The 22,432-nt window shown below is 46.6% G+C and overlaps 1 protein-coding gene across 1 annotated transcript in view; it reads left to right on the top strand.

Moving 5' to 3' along the window:
* The window catches only part of LOC136611370 (sodium- and chloride-dependent GABA transporter 2-like), a 77,295-nt gene that overhangs the window by 5,572 nt on the left and 49,291 nt on the right, over positions 1 to 22,432 (top strand). Inside the window, exons 2-4 of the mRNA XM_066590914.1 lie at positions 2,027 to 2,245; positions 17,503 to 17,637; positions 17,774 to 17,914. Coding sequence (XP_066447011.1) covers positions 2,032 to 2,245; positions 17,503 to 17,637; positions 17,774 to 17,914 — 490 coding nt within the window. The 5' untranslated portion in view covers positions 2,027 to 2,031. The remainder of the gene's footprint in view (positions 1 to 2,026; positions 2,246 to 17,502; positions 17,638 to 17,773; positions 17,915 to 22,432) is intronic.

Below are 22,432 nucleotides of genomic sequence, written 5' to 3'. Positions count from 1 at the left end.
AGAAAGCAGTGGTAGAGAGCAGTGAGATCACACAGTAGAGGTAGTAAAGAGCAATGGTGTCAGACAGCAGAGCTAGTACAGAACAAGAGTGTCAGACAGCAGAGGTAGTAGAAAGTAGTGGGAACACACAGTAGACGTAGTACAGATCAGTGGTGTCAGACAGCAGAGGTAGTAGAGAGCAGTAGTGTCAGAGAGCACAGGTAGTAGAGAGCAGTGGGGTCAGAAAGCAGTGGTAATAGACAGCAGTAGTTTTAGACAGCACACGTGGTAGAGAACAGCAGTGTCAGACTGCAGAGGTAGCAGAGAGCAGTGGTGTCAGAAAGCGGAGGTAATAGACAACAGCAATGTCAGACTACAGAGGTAGAGAGAGCAGCGGTGTCAGACAACGCAGGTAGTAGAGAGCAGCGGTGTCAGACAACGCAGGTAGTAGAGAGCAGCGGTGTCAGACAACGCAGGTAGTAGAGAGCAGTGAGATCACACAGTAGAGGTAATAAATAGCAATGGTGTCAGACAGCAGAGCTAGTACAGAACAGTAGTGTCAGACAGCAGAGGTAGTAGAAAGTAGTGGGAACACACAGTAGACATAGTACAGATCAGTGGTGTCAGACAGCAGAGGTAGTAGAGAGCAGTAGTGTCAGAGAGCACAGGTAGTAGAGAGCAGTGGGGTCAGAAAGCAGTGGTAATAGACAGCAGTAGTTTTAGACCACACGTGGTAGAGAACAGCAGTGTCAGACAGCAGAGCTAGTAGAGAGCAATGGTGTCAGATACCAGAGGTAGTAGAGGGCAGTGGGGTCACACAGCAGAGGTAGTAGAGAGCAGTGGGGTCACACAGCAGAGTCAGTAGAGATCAGTGGAGTCAGATAGCACAGTTGTTGAAGAGCAGTGGTTTTAGACAGCTGAAGTAGTAATTATCAGTGGTGTGAGACAGCAGACGAAGGGCGAGCAGTAGTATCAGATAGCAGAAGTAGTAGAGAGCAGTGGGGTCAGACGGCAGAGGTAGTAGGGCAGTGGTGTCAGAGAGCAGAGGGAGTAGAGAGCTGAAGTTTTAGACAGCAGAGGTTGTAGAGAACAGCAGCATCAGATTGCAGGGGTTTTAGAGAGCAGGAGGGTCAGACAGCAGAGGTAGTAGAGAGCTGTGGAATCAGACAGCAGAGGTATTAGAGAGCAGTAGGGTCAGAAAGCCGAGGTATTAGAGAGCAGTAGGGTCAGATAGCAGAGGTAGTAGAGAGCAGTGGTGTCAATACAACCAATGTAGTAGAGAGTACAGGTGTCAAAAAGCAGAGGTAGCAGAGAGTAGTGTTTTTTGACAGAAGAGGTAGTAGAGAGCAGCAGTGTCAGACTGCAGAGGTAATAGAGAGCAGTGGGATCAGACAGCAGAGGTAGTAGAGAGCAGTGGGATCAGACAGCAGAGTTTCCGACATCACAGGTAGTAGAGATCAGTGGTGTCAGACAGCAGAGGTAGTAGAAAACAGTGAGGGGTCAGAAAGCCGAGGTATTAGAGAGCAGTGGGGTCAGATAGCAGAGGTAGTAGAGAGCAGTGGTGTCAAGACAACAGATGTAGTAGAGAGCAGAGGTTTCAAAAAGCAGAGGTATTATATAGTAGTGGTTTTTGACAGAAGAGGTAGTAGAGAGCAGCAGTGTCAGACTGCAGAGGTAGTAGAGAGGGGCGCGGTCAGACTGCAGAGGTAGTAGTGAGCAGCACGGTCAGACAGCAGAGGTAGTAGAAAGCAGTGGGATCAGGCAGTAGAGGTAGTAGAGAACAGTGGGGTCAGATAGCAGAGGTACTAGAGAGCAGTGATGTCAGACAACAGATGTAGTAGAAAGCAGAGGTAGTAGAGAGTGGTGGTTTTAGACAGACGAGGTAGTAGGGAGCAGCGGTGTCAGACTGCAGAGATAGTAGAGAGCAGCAGGGTTAGAAAGCAGAAGTAGTAGAGAGCAGTGGTGTTAGACTGCAGAGGAAGCAGAGAGTAGACAGTCTTTACACTAGAGAGACCCCTGAGCAGTGACCCTCTTTTCTCTGTTGCAGGAGTCATGGATAACAAGGTGCCTGGCGCAGTCGGGAATGGAGAATCTTTTCCCTCTCAGCCTCTAATGGAGAAGGAGCCTGAAGATGAAGGAAGGACGGACATGACAGACAGGGGGCAGTGGAACAACAAGGTGGAGTTTGTGCTGTCAGTAGCTGGAGAGATCATTGGACTGGGCAATGTCTGGAGGTTCCCTTATCTCTGCTACAAGAATGGAGGAGGTACGTGTAACCATACAGTGCCAGTAGCCCCAAGAGCTTACAATCTACCATCATGGGGGTCCGGCACTAGACGACCTAACCTGATAATCTGCCTGGAATGCTTCTAGCTGATTTCCTGGAGGATTGTGCGGTTATTACAGTGGATTTGCATTGATTATCCAGCACATTCCCAGAGAAAGAGCGATAACGGTATTAGCAGAGCACAAAGTACGGGAAATTAAAGAGCCCTCTACCAAAAATCATGAAATCACCAGTAAGGAGGCATGCGACTCCTTTATTCTGAGCATCAGTAATGGTCCGGGGACTTTTACCCCCTTTCAGACTCTCAATCTGCCTCCACTTCTCAGAAAGTACCTTTATTTGCTGTACTGTAGCTATATATAATGGTTGTGACTGACACCTGCAGGAGGAAAGGTGATACTACAACACAGTGCAGAAAAGAATGTCTGGAATTCTTCCTCTCCCCCATCTCCCTTCTTGTCTCATCTCTCTCCATCTCTCCTCCCTTCACTTTCTTCCCCTCGGTTTCTCGTTTCTCTCCCTTCTTGCCTCTCTCTCCTCCCTCATCCCTCTCTATATTTTTCCTTCCACTTATCTATCCATCTCCTCCCTCTCCTTTCTCCTTCTCCCCTTCTCTCTTTTGCTCCCTCTTCTTGTTCTCTACCTCACCCTCCTCTCACTGTCCCTCCTTTTTGTCCCTCTCCTCTCTCTCACTCCCTACCCCCTCTCTTCCTCCTCTCCTCTCACTCCCCCCTCCTCTGTCCCCCTCTCCCCTCTTTCCTCCCACTCTCTCCCTCTTCTATTTCGTTCCCTGACCCCTCTCTTCCTCCTCTCCCCTATTCTCTTTCTTCTCTTCCCCCTCCTTTGTCCAGGTCTCCTCTCTCACTCCCTGTCTCCTCTCACTCCCTATTCATCTCTTCCTCCTCTCCTCCCACTCCCCCTCCTCAGTCACCCTCTCCTCTCTCTCTTCCTCCTACTCACTCCCCCCTCCTCTCTCCCTCTCTTCCTCCCACTCACTCCCCCCCTCTCACTCCCTGCCCCCTCTCTTCTTCCTCTCCCCCACCCTCTTCCCCCTCCTCTGTTCCCCTCTCCTCTCTCTCTCTCTCTCTCTCTCTCTCTCTCTCTATCTCTATCTCTCTCTCTCTCTCCCTCCCACTCTCTCCCTCTCCTCACTCACTCCCTGACCCTTCTTTCTCCTCTCCCTCACATTTCCCCCCCTCCTTTGTCCCACTCTCCTCTTTCTCTCTCACTCCCTGCCCCCTCTCTTCCTCCCCTCCCCCCATTCTCTCTTCTTCTCTCTCTCCCCCTTCCTCTTTTTGTGACCTAACATAAATGGACATTAAAGACACCATTATGTCCCACACCGCACTGGCATGATCATCTGTCCCTACGGTATAGGCAGAGACATCAACCTGGGAAATAATTTAACAGAATGATACTTGAGCTTGTGGTCACGGAAAAACTGGGTGTGGCCCTTTGAGGGCATGACTTAGGGTGTGGCTTACGCATCCCTGACCTATGGCAGAAGAGAGAAAATGAAAGACCGTGCGTTCAAGTCATGTTGTTCGCTTTGGTTGCCGGTAATGTTTGCTATACAGTATTTACTATATTAAAAGCATTATAGGCGATCCATCGTGTGCTATGGAAGTTTTTACCATGTGAAACTACTGCTCCAAGTATGACCAATGGTAAGGATATGCTGAGAGTTGTAATTTCACAAACTAGGATGCTGCCAGCCTTATGTGTAATCACAATACTGATGTGACTCCATTGGAGATGGAATACATAATGACATTGAGTGAATTCACAGGTGACGTCCTCTGGACTCTATCTTTTTCTTATTCATCTGCTCCAGACTTTCATGACTTCTCCAGCTAATTTTTGCTTCTGTGGAGTTTGCAGCCAAGATGTATTTGGCTTCTCTGAAAATCATAGTAACACATGCTGTGTCACCAGAAAATTGCTGTACCCCCAGAAATATGCTGCACCCCCAGAATCTTTTTCTTTTCTTCTCTATCTAGGTCCAGACCACCATGAAAACTTCTTTCAGCCATGACTTTTCTGTACAAACTCGCCCCATTCTGCTGCTACCTCCAGTGCCCACTACACAGTAACACTTCCCACACGTTGCCTACCACAAAATAATAATGCGCTTCATGTGCCCACAGAGTAATTCGATGCTCCCCAGCTGGTCTCCATGATAGTAGTTAGCTGACCTCAGGCTATTGCACCCTGTCTGTATTGTCTGATGTCAGTGACCTGTGTGCTGTCGCTGTTGCCCTGGGGTCATTACGTCACCTTGGACTATTGACAGTGTAATCTCTTCTCCTTACATTAAGGCCGCCTGCACACGGGCGGAAATCCCGCGGCGGGATTTCCCGCGGGATTTCCGCCACTGAAAGTTTGCATAGGAATGCATTACAATACGCACTCCTATGCAGACGGCCGCGTGAAATCTCGCACGGCAAACAAACCGCGACGTCCTATTTTTGTGTGGGGCACATGAAAGAGCTGGGGCCGCCAGGCGCGGGAGAGGACGCGCTCGTCCCTGCAGGCTCTCGGGTCGGGTCCCGCGGCGAGAATTCTCGCTGCCGGATCCGACCCGCCCGTGTGCAGGCGGCCTTAAGCTCCCATGACTGCTGTCTTGATAAATTGGTAACACAAATTTAAGGAGTGCCAACCCTATACTTTATCATCGCGGAACAAGTAGAAATCGAGCACGGACAAAGCTATCGGCTTGTGCTCTACTATTCTCTTATGGTATTTGGCTCTGACAAATGGGGGGTCAGGGGTCCCGATTGCTAGACTCCTCCCCTATTAATGTGGTTGTCTAATTTCTCAACACGTCCCCATGTATAGACAATATATTTAAGTTAGTGGTAGAGCCTCCATGTCACAGATAAAAGAAAAAAAAAGGTTTGGTACCGTGTTAGTAGAGCAAATTGTGATTGTTCTGAGCAGGAGAAACCAAATGATCTTGTAGATATGATAGCTTTTAATGGCTAACAAAAATGTATGATGTTATAGCGAGCTTTCAGAACCTCTAAGGATCCTTCCTCAGGCATAATGAAACAGATTTCGATGGGACATATATAAATACAAATGTTCACACATGAAGAGGCACAGAAGTCCAATAGGTGGTGCTGCAGAAGTATTGTTTGATCTTCCTTATGTGCAGGTCTGAAGGAAAGATAACACACAGGCCTGTCACTTCCTAACACCAATTTAGAGATCATAAAATTGTCATATTCCTTGCCAGTTGACTGATTAAGTATTTACTCATCTTATCTGGTATTGTTTTACGTGCAAATTAGTCTCTGATTTCTGTGGCTTTTCATGTGTGCACATTTGTATATATTATATATGTCCCATCCAAATCTGTTTCATTATGCCTGAGGAAGTATCTAGGGTTGCCATCTTTGTCACGAAAAAATACCTGCCATGGTAAAAAAAGGGGCGTGTCGGGGGGGGGGGGGGGCTAATCGCGGCATTTTTTTCTTCCTTTATCTCCTCCATCCCGTCCAGCGGCTGTGCGCATGTGCGGAACCAGTTTACCCCAGCATGGACCATATAACTATATACTGGAGATATACCTCCCCTGTATATAGTAATGCTGACGTAAGGTAGATATGTCCTGTATGCAATTATATGTACAGCTGGTATAACGTGTACCTAAACATACAAGATTACATGCAGTACATGGTACATACCTCGTACCGCATGTACTGCTCCTCCGCTGTCGTCCTCATGTCCCGACACTGTCACTGCAGCGCCGGCCAGACATCCATCCTGCCCCCCACACATCGCACACACACAACTCCACTACATCCATCCCGATCTCCACACATCACACACAACTATGCTACATCCATCCTGACTCCCACACACATCACACACACAACTATGCTACATCCATCCTGACTCCCACACACATCACACACACAGCTCCGCTACATAGATCCTGATCCCCAGACATCACACATACAGCTCTGCTACATCCATCCTGATCCCCAGACATCACACACACTGCTCCGCTACATCCTTCCTGATCCCCAGACATCTCACACACAGCTCCACTACATCCATCCTGCCCCCACACACATCACACACACAGCTCAGCTACATCCATCCCGATCCCCAGACAAAACACACAGCTCTGCTAAATCCATCCTGATCCCCAGACATCACACATATAGCTCCGCTACATCCTTCCTGATCCCCAGACATCTCACACACAGCTCCACTACATCCATCCTGACCCCCACACACATCACACACACAGCTCCACTACATCCATCCTGAGCCCTACACACATCACACACACAGCTCCAATACATCAATCTTGACCCCCACACACATCACACACACAGTTCCACTACATCCATCCTGACCCTCACACACAGAGCTCCACTACATCAATCCTGACCTCCACACACATCATACACACAGCTCCGCTATATCCATCCTGATCCCCACACACATAGCTCCACTACATCTATCCTGTCTCTTACACACATCACACACACAGCTCCACTACATCAATTTTGACCTCCACACACACAGCTCCACTACATTCATCCTAACACACACACACACAGCTGCAGAGTCCTACCACCGCTGCAGAGTCCTACATTTACTTAGCCCCCATGGTCATATGATCCCTGACTCCTCCCACACAGGGTATCACATGACATGACATCATCGGAGGCCCAGGAAACTGTCAGCTCTTCATATATTTATATTCCACAACACTTCTGCTTGATTCAACCCAAATAACCAATCACTGTAAATCAGCCAACCCAAACAAGCAATCACTGTGAACCAGCCAACCCAAACAACCAATCAGGTTGCTGGAATTGTGAATTAGCCAACCCAAACAACCAATCAGGTTGTGAATCGAGCAGAAGTGTTGTGAAATATAGACCTATGCATCGCCTCTGCAGGTCTGTGTTTCCCCTGCCAGATGAGAGTTAACCGGCGCTAGGGAGCAGTGCAGGCTCTGAAAATACCGGCCTGTAATAGGGCCGGTGAAAAAAAAATACCGACACCGGCCTGACAGAAATATACCGGCCATGTGGCAACCTTAGAAGGACCCCTAAAGGATCTGAAAGCTTGCAATAACATCATGTATTTTTGTTAGTCTTTAAAATCTATCATATCTACAGGATTACTTGAGAACAATCACAGATAAAACATGAACCCACATGGTAGCAGCAACAACTTCCATACATTATGCCCCCTAGTGTTCGCACATTCTCTTACACATGTAGTAAGTAAGGCTTTCCAGCTCCTTGTAATGGTTACTTCTATTTCAAGAGCAGATTTAGGACACTCTGCCGCTACCTGACTTCTTCCCCTTTGCTGTTGGTCACATTTTTGCAAATTCATTCCAGATTTGGGGTGGCTGCGTAAGGATGAAAGTAGTTTAACCACAACTGCTTCTGACAGGTCCAAAGTCTAAGAACAAGGTGATCAACACAAAAGTCGAAATGAATGAGGCTGGAGTGGGCCAACAAGGCTTAATTTCCATGAATGAGGGTATTCATATTGAATCTGTAACAATTGATGCGAATGACTGATTGAATAATCCTCCACAGTGCCACCTACTGGAATAGTAGCTGCCTTATGAGTCAACATCCGATCTTTTACAGGCCTTGGAATATAACTAGGAATGATTCCTCACTAGTTAAATTGTGGGGTCTGTTACAAGGTCAGATATTGACTCATAGGGTAACTACTATTCCAATAGCTGATGCTGTGGAGTATTATTCCATCACTTATTTATATAGCTTTTTTCCCAGGGAGCATTGCATGGTCACTACAGACTCTCTTTAACAGTGGTGGCGAACCTATGGCACGCGACCGCTCACCACGTTGGGGAATACCAGTAGGGGCCATGGTTTCCCTGCTGGTATTCACTCAGCTGCGCTGATCCCGGCGCACACTGTGACGTCAGTGTGCAGGTGGGATCCTCCTCCCCCTCCCCTGATGTCTCCTCTTAGGTTCCGCGAGAGCAGGGGGAAGAGGTGTCCGACAGTACACACTAACGTTACAGTGTGCACCTGGGATCAGCGCCGAGCAGAGGAGCTGCAACGCTTGCACAAGGAGGAGGGGGTAAGTATATGGGTCTCGGGGGCACTATTAGTACTGGGGACATTGTGGGGGTGTCACTATGACTACTGGGCCCACTGTGGGATGTCACTATTACTGCTGGGGCCACTGTAGGATGTCACTTTTACTGCTGTGGCCACTGTGGGATGTCATTATTACTACTGGGGCCACTGTGGGATGTCACTATTACTACTCTGACCACCATGGGATGTCACTATTACTACTGGGGCCACAGTGGGATGTCACTATTACTACTTGGGACCACCTTGGGATGTCACTATTACTACTGGGGCCGCTGTGGGATGTCACTATTACTACTGGGGCCACTGTGGGATGTCACTATTACTACTGGGGCCGCTGTGGGATGTCACTATTACTATAGGAGACTGCTATGGGATGTCCCTACTACTACTGGGGACCGCTGTGGGCTGTCACTATTACTACTGGGACCATTGTGGGATGTCCCTATTACAACTGGAGGCCGCTATGGGATCTCACTATTACTACTGGGACCGTTGTGGGATGTCCCTATTACAACTGGAGGCCGCTGTGGGATGTCACGATTACTACTGGGGCCACTGTGGGATGTCACTATTACTACTGGGGACCACCTTGGGATGTCACTATTACTATTGGGGACCACCTTGGGATGTCACTATTACTTCTGGGGCCGCTGTGGGATGTCACTATTACTACTGGGGACCACCTTGGGATGTCACTATTACTACTGGGGACCACCTTGGGATGTCACTATTACTTCTGGGGCCGCTGTGGGATGTCACTATTACTACTAAGAACCGCTGTGGGATGTCACTATTACTACTGGGGACCACCTTGGGATGTCACTATTACTACTGGGGACCACCTTGGGATGTCCCTATTACTTCTGGGGCCGCTGTGGGATGTCACTATTACTACTAAGAACCGCTGTGGGATGTCACTATTACTTCTGAGGCCGCTGTGGGATGTCACTATTAATACTGGGGCCACTGTGGGATGTCACTATTACTACTAAGAACCGCTGTGGGATGTCACTATTACTACAGGGAACTGCTGTGGGATGTCACTATTACTACTGGATGTCACTGTGGGATGTCACTATTACTACTGGATGTCACTGTGGGATGTCACTATTACTACTGGATGTCACTGTGGGATGTCACTATTACTACTAGGGCTACTGTGGGAAGTCACTATTACTACTGGGGCCCACCTTGGGATGTTACTATCACTACTGGGGCCACTCTGGGATGTCACTATTACGACTGGGGGCCGCTGTGGGATGTCACTATTACAACTGGAGGCCGCTGTGGGATGTCACTATTACAACTGGAGGCCGCTGTGGGATGTCACTATTACAACTGGAGGCCGCTGTGGGATGTCACTATTACAACTGGAGGCCGCTGTGGGATGTCACTATTACTACTGGAGGCCGCTGTGGGATGTCACTATTACTACTGGAGGCCGCTGTGGGATGTCACTATTACTACTGGAGGCCGCTGTGGGATGTCACTATTACTACTGAAGGCCACTGTGGGATGTCACTATTACTACTGGAGGCCACTGTGGGATGTTACTAATACTAGTGGGGGCCGCTGTGGGATGCCATTATTACTACTGGGGGCTGCTGTGGGATGACATTATTACTACTGAGGGCCGCTGTGGGATGTCACTATTACTACTGAGGGCCGCTGTGGGATGTCACTATTACTACTGGGGCCACTGTGGGAAGTCATTATTACTACTGGGGATCACCTTGGGATGTCACTATTACTACTGGGGCCGCTGTGGGATGTAACGTTTACTACTGGGGCCGCTGTGGGATGTAACGTTTACTACTGGGGCCGCTGTGGGATGTAACTTTTACTACTGGGGCCGCTGTGGGATGTCACTATTACTACTGGGGCCATTGTGGGATGTCACTATTACTACTGGGGCCGTTGAGGGATGTCACTATTACTACTGGGGCTGCTGTGGGATGTCACTATTACTACTGGGGCTGCTCTGGGATGTCACTATTACTACTGGGGCTGCTCTGGGATGTCACTATTACTACTGGGGCTGCTGTGGGATGTCACTATTACTACTGGGGCTGCTGTGGGATGTCACTATTACTACTGGGGCTGCTGTGGGATGTCACTATTACTACTGGGGCTGCTGTGGGATGTCACTATTACTACTGGGGCTGCTGTGGGATGTCACTATTACTACTGGGGGCCGCTGCGGGATGTCACTATTACTACTGGGGCTGCTGTGGGATGTCACTATTACTACTGGGACCGCTGTGGGATGTCACTATTACTACTGGGACCACTGTGGGATGTCACTATTACTACTGGGACCACTGTGGGATGTCACTATTACTACTGGGACCACTGTGGGATGTCACTATTACTACTGGGACCGCTGTGGGATGTCACTATTACTACTGGGGCTGCTGTGGGATGTCCCTATTACTACTGGGGCTGCTGTGGGATGTCCCTATTACTACTGGGGGCTGCTGCAGGATGTCACTATTACTACTGGGGACCACCTTGGGATGTCACTATTACTACTGGGGACCACCTTGGGATGTCACTATTACTACTGGGGACCACCTTGGGATGTCCCTATTACTTCTGGGGCCGCTGTGGGATGTCACTATTACTACTAAGAACCGCTGTGGGATGTCACTATTACTTCTGAGGCCGCTGTGGGATGTCACTATTAATACTGGGGCCACTGTGGGATGTCACTATTACTACTAAGAACCGCTGTGGGATGTCACTATTACTACAGGGAACTGCTGTGGGATGTCACTATTACTACTGGATGTCACTGTGTGATGTCACTATTACTACTGGATGTCACTGTGGGATGTCACTATTACTACTAGGGCTACTGTGGGAAGTCACTATTACTACTGGGGACCACCTTGGGATGTTACTATCACTACTGGGGCCACTCTGGGATGTCACTATTACGACTGGGGGCCGCTGTGGGATGTCACTATTACAACTGGAGGCCGCTGTGGGATGTCACTATTACAACTGGAGGCCGCTGTGGGATGTCACTATTACAACTGGAGGCCGCTGTGGGATGTCACTATTACTACTGGAGGCCGCTGTGGGATGTCACTATTACTACTGGAGGCCGCTGTGGGATGTCACTATTACTACTGAAGGCCACTGTGGGATGTCACTATTACTACTGGAGGCCACTGTGGGATGTTACTAATACTAGTGGGGGCCGCTGTGGGATGCCATTATTACTACTGGGGGCTGCTGTGGGATGACATTATTACTACTGAGGGCCGCTGTGGGATGTCACTATTACTACTGAGGGCCGCTGTGGGATGTCACTATTACTACTGGGGCCACTGTGGGAAGTCATTATTACTACTGGGGACCACCTTGGGATGTCACTATTACTACTGGGGCCGCTGTGGGATGTAACGTTTACTACTGGGGCCGCTGTGGGATGTAACGTTTACTACTGGGGCCGCTGTGGGATGTAACGTTTACTACTGGGGCCGCTGTGGGATGTCACTATTACTACTGGGGCCATTGTGGGATGTCACTATTACTACTGGGGCCGTTGAGGGATGTCACTATTACTACTGGGGCTGCTGTGGGATGTCACTATTACTACTGGGGCTGCTGTGGGATGTCACTATTACTACTGGGGCTGCTGTGGGATGTCACTATTACTACTGGGGCTGCTGTGGGATGTCACTATTACTACTGGGGCTGCTGTGGGATGTCACTATTACTACTGGGGCTGCTGTGGGATGTCACTATTACTACTGGGGCTGCTGTGGGATGTCACTATTACTACTGGGGCTGCTGTGGGATGTCACTATTACTACTGGGGCTGCTGTGGGATGTCACTATTACTACTGGGGCTGCTGTGGGATGTCACTATTACTACTGGGGCTGCTGTGGGATGTCACTATTACTACTGGGGCTGCTGTGGGATGTCACTATTACTACTGGGGCTGCTGTGGGATGTCACTATTACTACTGGGGCTGCTGTGGGATGTCACTATTACTACTGGGGCTGCTGTGGGATGTCACTATTACTACTGGGGCTGCTGTGGGATGTCACTATTACTACTGGGGCTGCTGTGGGATGTCACTATTACTACTGGGGCTGCTGTGGGATGTCACTATTACTACTGGGGCTGCTGTGGGATGTCACTATTACTACTGGGGCTGCTGTGGGATGTCACTATTACTACTGGGGCTGCTGTGGGATGTCACTATTACTACTGGGGCTGCTGTGGGATGTCACTATTACTACTGGGGGCCGCTGCGGGATGTCACTATTACTACTGGGACCACTGTGGGATGTCACTATTACTACTGGGACCACTGTGGGATGTCACTATTACTACTGGGACCACTGTGGGATGTCACTATTACTACTGGGACCGCTGTGGGATGTCACTATTACTACTGGGGCTGCTGTGGGATGTCCCTATTACTACTGGGGCTGCTGTGGGATGTCCCTATTACTACTGGGGGCCGCTGCAGGATGTCACTATTACTACTGGGGACCGTTGTGGTATGTCACTATTACTACTGGGGACCGTTGTGGGATGTCACTATTACTACTGGGGACCGTTGTGGGATGTCACTATTACAACTGGAGGCCGCTGTGAGATGTCACTATTACAACTGGAGGCCGCTGTGGGATGTCACTATTGCTACTGAGAGCCACTGTGGAATGTCACTATTACTACTGGGGGCCGCTGTGGGATGTCACTATTACTACTGGGTGTTGCTGTAGGATGTCACTATTATTACTGGCGGCCACTGTGGGATGTCACTATTACCACTGGGGCTGCTCTGCGATGTCACTATTACTGCTGGGGCTGCTGTAGGAGGTCACTATTACCGCTGGAGCCACTGTGGAGGGTCACTATTAAACATAGGGCCGCTGTGGGGGCTCACTGTCACTGCTGGGGCCGCCTTGGGGGTCCCTATTGCCGCTGGGGTATGTTTATACATGGCGGAAATGTTGCAGAATGTGCTCAGCAGAAATTTCCGTGGCAATTTCTGTAGCATTTTTCGCAAGCAAAAAGCAGTCAAATTCTGCACCTTGTCTATTTTGAAGCAGCCCTGTCCTTTTTATAAAACACATCTTGGCTTCCCCGCCGCTCATCGCTGTTCCTTCCTCTCTTCTGGCTATCATAATCAAATGTCTATATCTGCCTATCACACGCTAGATGTCATGTGACTCCTGCAGCCAACCCCTCGCCTCAGATGCTGAAGCCAGGGATTCGTTGGAGTGATCACATGCCATGATCACCATACCCAAAAGACTGGAAGGAGCGGAGCGGCAAGGGAGCAAGAGAGGTAACTTGTCTTTTTTTTTTTTTTATTTCACAGCATATAACGAGGCACTGCTAGTGATGGAACCAACCAAGGGAGCATTGCTGGAGATGGGGGCAACAAAAGGGGCAATGCAACTGATAGAGGCGAGAAAGGGGTATCGCAGCTGATAAGGAGAACAAAGAGATAATTGCTGCTGATGGGGGCCACAAAGGGGAAATTGCTGCTGATGAGGGCAACAAAGAGGACTTTGTGGCTGATGGGGCAACAAAGAGAGCAATGCAACGGATGGGGGTGATAAAGGGGGCATTGCTGCTGATGGGGGCAGTGCTGCTGATGGTGGCAACAAAGGGAGCATTGCTACTGATGAGAAAAACAAAGATAGAATTGCTGCTGATGGGGGCAACAAAGGGGGTATTGAAGCTGATGGGGGCAATGCTGCTGATGGGGACCACAAAGGGGGCATTGCTACTGATGGTGGCGACAAAGGGTGCATTGCTACTGATGGTGGTGACAAAGGGTGCATTGCTGCTGATGGGGACAGCCAAGGGGGCATTGCTACTGATGAGGAAAACAAAGGAGGCATTGCTGCTGATGGGGGCAACAGAGGGGAAATTGCTGTTGATCAGGGCAGGAAAGGGGGCATTGCTATTGATGGAGGCAACAAAGGGAGCATTGCTGCTAATGGAGGCAACAAAGAGAACAGTGCTGCTTATGGGAGCAGCAAAGGGGCCATTGCAGGTGATGGGGGCAGCAAAGGGTCCATTATAGCTGATGGGGTCCACGCTGCTGATGGGGTCCACAAAAGGAGCATTGCTATTGATGAGAGCAACAAAGGGGCATTGCTGCTCATAGGTGCAGAAAAGGGAACATTGCTGATAATGGGGAAACAAAGGGGGCATTGCTGCTGATGAGGTCAACCAACAAAGGGCCCATTGGTGCTGATGGGGGCAACAAAGGGGACAAAGCTACTGATGGGGGCAGGAAAGAGGGCATTACTACTGATGGAGCAAAAAAGAAAGCATTGCTGCTGATGGGGGCAACAAAGGTGCCATTGCTGCTGATGGGAGCAACAATGGGGACATTGATGCTGATGGATGCAAAAGGGGAGCATTGCTGCTGATGGGGGTAAAAAAGGAGTATTGCTGCTGATGAGAGCAACAAATGAGAAATGTTACTGATGAGGCAACAGAAGAAGCATTGCTACTGCTGATTGGGGGCAACAAAGGGAACAATTCAGCTGATGGGGGCAACCAACAAAGGTCCCATTGCAGTTAAGGGGGGCAACAAACAGGACATTGCTACTGATGAGAGCAACAAAGTGAGGAATGTTACTAATGGGGCAGGAAAGTGGGCATTGCTGCTCATGGGGCAACAAAAAGAGACATTGCTTCTGTTGGGGGCAGAAAAAGGGAAAATGTTGCTGATGGGGCAACAAAGAGAGCAATGCAGCTGATGGGCACAGCAAAATGGGCATTGCTAATGGGGGCAACAAAGGAAACACTGTTGCTGATGCGGTTAGAAAACGGGGCATTGCTACTGATGGAAGCAGAAAGGAGGCATTAATACTGATGGGAGCAGAAAAGGGGGCATTATAAGGCCTCGGTCACACGGGCGTTTTTTCCCGTGATTTGCGGATCGCATGACGGATGCGCATCCGCAAATCGCGTGACCGGGGCTGAAAAATTGCCCGAAAAATCTGCTCCTAGCCGCGTTTCATTAGAAACGGGCCAGAGCAGTGCAGCGCTGTCCAGCGCATTGAATTCAATGGAGTCGGCAATACAGCCGGCTCCATTGAAAGCAATGGGCTGCGGGCGATCTTGCGATGAATTTTCGGGAAGGGCTTAAAAATATAAGCCCTTCCCTGAAATTCATCCAGAAATGTGTAAAAAGTAAAAAAAAAATATATACTCACCTTGTCCCGGCAGACGGAGTTCAGCCGCGGCCGGCCGCCCGTTCTCCTGAACTGCTCTGAGTAGTATTCAGCAGCCGGGGATTTAAAATCCCTGGCTGCTGAATGAGCTGCCTCTGATTGGTCACAGCCCTCACCAATCAGAGGCAGCTCTCACTCACCCATTCATGAATTCATGAATGGGTGAGTGAGTGCTGCCTCTGATTGGCTCAGCGCAGGGACCAATCAGGGGCAGCTCTTAGCTGTCATTCAGCTGAGAGCTGCCTCTGATTGGTGAGGGCTGTGACCAATCAGGGGCAGCTCATTCAGCAGGCGGGGATTTTAAATCCCCGGCTGCTGAATACTACTCATAGCAGTTCAGGAGAACTGCCGGCCGGCCGCGGCTGAACTCCGTCTGCCGAGACAAGGTGAGTATATATTTTTTTTTTACTTTTTACACATTTCTGGATGAATTTCAGGGAAGGGCTTATATTTTTAAGCCCTTCCCGAAAATTCATCGTGCGATCGCCGGCAGCCCATTGCTTTCAATGGAGCCGGCTGTATTGCCGGCTCCATTGAATTCAATGGGCAAACATCATTCTTCTCTGCCACAGCTGTTACAGCTGTGGCAGAGGAGAATGATTTGTCTAGTATATGTTCTCAATGGGGTCGGCGCTGCTGCCGCTGGCCCCATTGAGCGCATATAGAGAAGAGAACAGGAATCGCAGATCGCAGATAGGTGCGATCTGCGATTTCTGTTCTATAATTTATCGGACAAACGTATAAAAAGCGCTCATGTGTCCGATACCATTGCAAGGCAATGGTTTTATAAAATCGCACATCGCATGCGCAGATCGCACGGAAAATCGCCCGTGTGACCGAGGCCTTACTGTGTATGTTTTGTTAATGCAATTTGCAAAATGAAAGCTGTTATCTGATTGGTTGCTGTGTGGCACACACAGTGGCAGCTGCTTTTCTTTGCGTTGGTCTTAGGCGCTTGTCAGCAATGTGACATCAGGCTTCTTTTCAATAAGACACAATACGCAGCCTGATGCTCAGTGTACAATGTAACGTAGGTTTAGAATCCCATAAATTCTCTGCTTATGAAGGAAGCCTCGTTAGACGCTACAGGAAGATTTCCTTTTATAACTCCTTGAATGCCGGTTGATTGCTAATTTGAATTACAGCGAATTGCGTCATCTTCCTCGATACAAATACTTTAAAAAAAATGCTGAGAGGTGGATTATTACTCTCAGCATTATGCTGATGGACTTTTCTAAGGGTTATAAGGAAGGCAGGATAAAGCATCACATCCTCTACATCTATATATATATAAAGACGAAAGCCCTCACTTACTCACTCACTGACTGACTCGCCACTAATTCTCTCACTTACCGATGTCGTAGAAACATCAAATTTGGCACAAGTATTGATTATGTCCAATATAGGAAAAGCGAATGGGTCCCAACTCGATTATTCAATTTTAAGTGCAAAAGAATTAGCGTCCAAATTTTACGTACGGAATCTAAATCTCTCACTCCCTGATGTCATAGAAACTTGAAATTTGGCACAAGCATTGATTATGTCATAAATAGGAAAAGTTAATGGGTCCCAACTCAATTATTCAATTCTAAGCGCAAAAGAATTAGCGTCCAGATTTTACGTACGGAATCTAATTCTCTCACTTCCTGATGTCATTTTATATAAAGGAAACGTCGCATGTTACCTCCACGTGGTGTTTCCTGGGTAACGCAAAGAACCATGCAAAATGGTGAACATATTTTTTTCTTCGGTATCTCTAAAGTAACCTCGACTTCATAAGATTTTCTGTGTGAACACCAGATAAACAGAAGCACCAAATTAACTCGGGCGAAGCCGGGTATATCAGCTAGTAATACATATTATGTCTCATCAACTTACTGATGCTTCTTACTATGCAGGAGCCTTCTTCATTCCGTATCTCATCTTCCTCTTCACCTGCGGGATTCCAGTCTTCTTTCTGGAGACGGCGCTGGGCCAGTACAGCAGCCAGGGAGGGGTCACAGCATGGCGGAGGATCTGCCCCATCTTTGAAGGTTAGTTTTGACAACTCTTCTAGTGTCACTCTCTAGTCTTCCTGCCTGTGTGATCAACTACCAGGGCTGGATTATAGAAAAGGGATTCAGGAATTGTGTCCCTGGGTCTGAAGCAGAACCTTTTCTCTATCTCCAGGCATCGGTTATTCATCTCAAGTCATTGTCATCCTACTCAACTTCTACTACATCATAGTCCTGGCCTGGGCCTTCTTTTATCTCTTTAATTCCTTCACATCTGATCTGCCCTGGGCGTCCTGCAACCAGTCGTGGAACACAGGTATATGGTGCCAGTAGTAACACAGCAGTTATATTCTTATCCATGGGGGCAATATTACAACAGTTATATTATAGTATATAGGAGGCCGTATTGTAGTAGTTATATTCTTGTACATAGGGGGAAGTATTATAGTACTTAAATTTTTGTACTTAGGGGGAAGTATTATAGTAGTTATATTCTTGTACATAGAGGGCAGTATTATAATAGTTATATTCTTGTACATAGAGGGCAGTATTATAGTAGTTATATTCTTGTACATAGAGGGCAGTATTATAGTAGTTATATTCTTGTACATAGAGGGCAGTATTATAGTAGTTCTATTCTTGTACATAGAGGGCAGTATTATAGTAGTTCTATTCTTGTACATAGAGGGCAGTATTATAGTAGTTCTATTCTTGTACATAGGGGCAGTATTATAGCAGTTATATTCTTGTACATAGGGGGCAGTATTAGAGTAAATATATTCTTGTACATAGGGGGCAGTATTAGAGTAGTTATATTCTTGTACATAGGGGGCAGTATTATAGTAGTTATACTCTTGTACACAGGGGACAGTATTATAGCAGTTATATTCTTGTACATAGGAGGCAGTATTATAGTAGTTATATTCTTGTACATGAGGGGCAGTATTATAGTGGTTATATTCTTGTACATAGGAGGCAGTATTATAGTAGTTATATTCTTGTAGATAGGGGGCAGTATTAGAGTAGTTATATTCTTGTACATAGGAGGCAGTATTATAGTAGTTATATTCTTGTACATAGGAGGCAGTATTATAGTAGTTATATTCTTGTACATAGGGGCAGTATTATAGTGGTTATATTCTTGTACATAGGGGGCAGTATTATAGTAGTTATATTCTTGTACATAGGGGGCAGTATTATAGTAGTTATATTCTTGTAGATAGGGGGCAGTATTATAGTAGATACATTCTTGTACATAGGGGGCATTATTATAGTAGTTATATTCTTGTAGATAGGGGGCAGTATTATGGTAGATATATTCTTGTAAATGGGGGCAGTATTAGGCCTCGGTCACATGGGCGTTTTTTCCCGCGATTTGCGGATCGCATGACGGATGCGCATCCGCAAATCGCGTGACCGGGGCTGAAAAATCGCCCGAAAAATCTGCTCCTAGCCGCGTTTCATTAGAAACGGGCCGGAGCAGTGCAGCGCTGTCCAGCGCATTGAATTCAATGGAGCCGGTAATACAGCCGGCTCCATTGAAAGCAGGGGGCTACGGGCGATCTCAGGATGAATTTTCGGGAAGGGCTTAAAAATATAAGCCCTTCCCTGAAATTCATCCAGAAATGTGTAAAAATTAAAAAAAATATATACTCACCTTGTCCCGGCAGACGGAGTTCAGCCGCGGCCGGCTGGCAGTTCTCCTGAACTGCTCAGAGTAGTATTCAGCAGCCGGGGATTTAAAATCCCCGGCTGCTGAATGAGCTGCGATCGCCGGCAGCCTATTGCTTTCAATGGAGCCGGCTGTATTGCCGGTTCCATTGAATTCAATGGGCAAACATCATTCTTCTCTGCCACAGCTGTTACAGCTGTGGCAGAGGAGAATGATTTGTCTAGTATATGTTCTCAATGGCATCGGCACTGCTGCCGCCGACCCCATTGAGCGCATATAGAGAAGAGAACGGGAATCGCAGATCGCAGATAGGTGCGATCTGCGATTTCTGTTCTATAATTTATCGGACGAGCGCATAAAAAGCGCTCATGTGTCCGATACCATTGCAAAGCAATGGTTTTATAAAATCGCACATCGCATGCGCATGCGCAGATCGCACGGAAAATCGCCTGTGTGACCGAGGCCTTACAGTAGATATATTCTTGTATATAGCGGGCAGTATTGGAGTAGTTATATTCTTGTACATAGGGGGCAGTATTAGAGTAGTTATATTCTTGTATATAGGAGCAGTGTTGTAGTAGTTATATTATTGTACATAGGAGCAGTATTATGGTAGTTATATATTGGGAAATAGAGACAGTATTATAGCAGTTATATTCTGGTACATAGGGGCCAGTATTATAGTAGTTGTATTCTTGCATATAAGGGGCGGTATTATAGCAGTTATATTCTTGCACATGGGGGCAGTATTATAGTAGTTATATTCTTGTACATAGGAGGCAGTATTATAGTAGTTATATCCGTGTACATAGTGGGCAGTATTATAGTAGTTATATTCTTGTACATAGGGGGCAGTATTATAGTAGTTATATTCTTGTACATGAGGGCCGTATTATAGTAGTTATATTCTTGTACATAGGAGGCAGTGTTATAGTAGGTATACTCTTGTACATAGGGGGCAGTATTATAGCAGTTATATTCTTGTACATGGGGGCAGTATTATAGTAGTTATATTCTTGTACATAGGAGGCAGTATTATAGTAGTTATATTCTTGTACATTGGAGGCAGTATTATAGTAGTTATATTCTTGTACATAGGGTGCAGTATTGTAGTAGTTATGTTATTGTACATAGAAACAGAACTATAGAAGTTATATTTTTGTACATAGGGGCGGTATTATAGTAGTTATATTCTTGTACATAGGGGCAGTATTATAGTAGTTATATTCTTTTACATGGGGAGCAGTATTATAGTAGTCATATTCATGTACATACAGGGCAGTATTATAGTAGTTATATTCTTTTATATAGTAGCAGTATTATAGTAGTTATATCCTTGTACATAGGAGCAGTATTATAGTAGTTATTTTCTTTTACATAGGGGTCAGTATTATAGTAGTTATATTCTTTTATATAGTAGCAGTATTATAGTAGTTATATCCTTGTACATTGGAGCAGTATTATAGTAGTTATTTTCTTTTACATAGGGGGCAGTATTATAGTAGTAATATTCTACTACATAAAGGGCAGTATAATAGTAGTTATATTCTTTCACATAGGGGGCAGTGTTATAGTAGTTATATTCTTGTACAGAGGGGCAGTATTATAGTAGTTGTATTCTTGTACATAGGAGGCAGTATTATTGCAGTTATAGTCTTGTACATAGGGCGCAGTATTGTAGTAGTTATATTCTTGTATATCGTAGGCAGTATTATGGTAGTTATATTCTTGTACATACCGTGTTTCCCCAAAAATAAGACACTGTCCTATATAGATTTTTGCCCCAAAAAGGGAATGGTGTCTTATTTTCGCCTGGACGCCTTATACTCACCTGGTTCACTGCGTCCCAATGGCTCCCAATGATCTCCAGTGGCGGCGCTGCAGTAAACTTCGTCCTCCTTGTCTTAAAGCTTCTGCAAAGCAGGCAATCGATGAGCGAATCACAGCCATTCAGTGATGTCATTCACTGACTTAATCAGAATTTATTGCTGTTAATGAAAAGGAAAAAAAACATGTAATTTTGAAAAACACAATGTATCATACATACATCTGTTCCTGCAATAATCTATAGGTATATTTCTTCATAATTTCATATTTTTGGTATATTCGCTCACTTTTAAATATTTAACCTATGTTAGCTTTGTCATGATGATGTTCCGTGCTGACATATTGTCAAATGGCTCATTATGGATGGACACTCCTGTTCTTGTATGCCAGTGGTAGTATTTGCTTATTGTAATTAAAATAATCATGGTCTGTTGGTTAATGCCATTTACATTAGATGGTATGTTGTATATGATTTCTGGTTACTTTAGCGATTGCAGCCTGGGGATTCTAAACTTACAAGATATTTCCTGCCATATTCTTTCCGCCCCCCAGCACTCTGATATAAAACGTTTCATTGTCTCTTCCTGCTGGCAACCCAAAGGATATTTTCGATTTGACACACTCAGACATTTTAAGTTCCCTCTAATATAAAGCTTCTCATGTAATGATAACCAAGCAGTGTCAAAAAACTTGGCAGGAAGCCTCACTCCGTTGAGAAATACCATACTATCCTGTAAGGTGGCAGTCGTACAATATTTCAGTATGAGCTGTAAGTAGAAAAAAGTACTCCATACTCAAAGAATAGGTCTTTTCCGGTCTTACTTGTAATGTAGGACTTGTCTATTCCACATTTCTTCAAACAGCTAAGTCCATAATCCACATACTGGGAAAGATAGGCAGGAGTCAATCTCCCCCTCTTGAGACTGCCGCCTCGCATTAAAGGTTCTGCAAAACGCAATATCTAATTCCTGATATTATTTACCCACGAGGAGCTTTGAGTCCAAGCCTCAAAAATTAACTTTTATAAACATGGAATCAAAGAACACCCTTGGATTTAACATATCCAGCCCACCTTCTCTTGGCCATAGGTAAGTAATCCCTTTTTTATTGGGTTCAATCTGTCCCTCCAAAGGAGCTGAAAAAACAGGCTAAAGAGCCAAGAAGGATTCTGGCAAGGAAAAATGACAGAAACATACAAGAAGACGGACCAGGTAAGTCTTTAACATTTTAACCCTTGCTCTATTGGTCAGTCTCCAGTTCTTCCATCACTGAGCCTTTGCATTTCCGTCTTTCAACTTTTTCTCCCAATTTAGTTTGGTATTATCTTGCCTAACA

Source organism: Eleutherodactylus coqui, chromosome 2, assembly GCF_035609145.1.
Source record: "Eleutherodactylus coqui strain aEleCoq1 chromosome 2, aEleCoq1.hap1, whole genome shotgun sequence".
Taxonomy (NCBI): domain Eukaryota; kingdom Metazoa; phylum Chordata; class Amphibia; order Anura; family Eleutherodactylidae; genus Eleutherodactylus; species Eleutherodactylus coqui.
The sequence above is the reverse complement of the archived record's forward strand: the minus strand, read 5'-3'. Positions and strand labels throughout refer to the sequence as shown.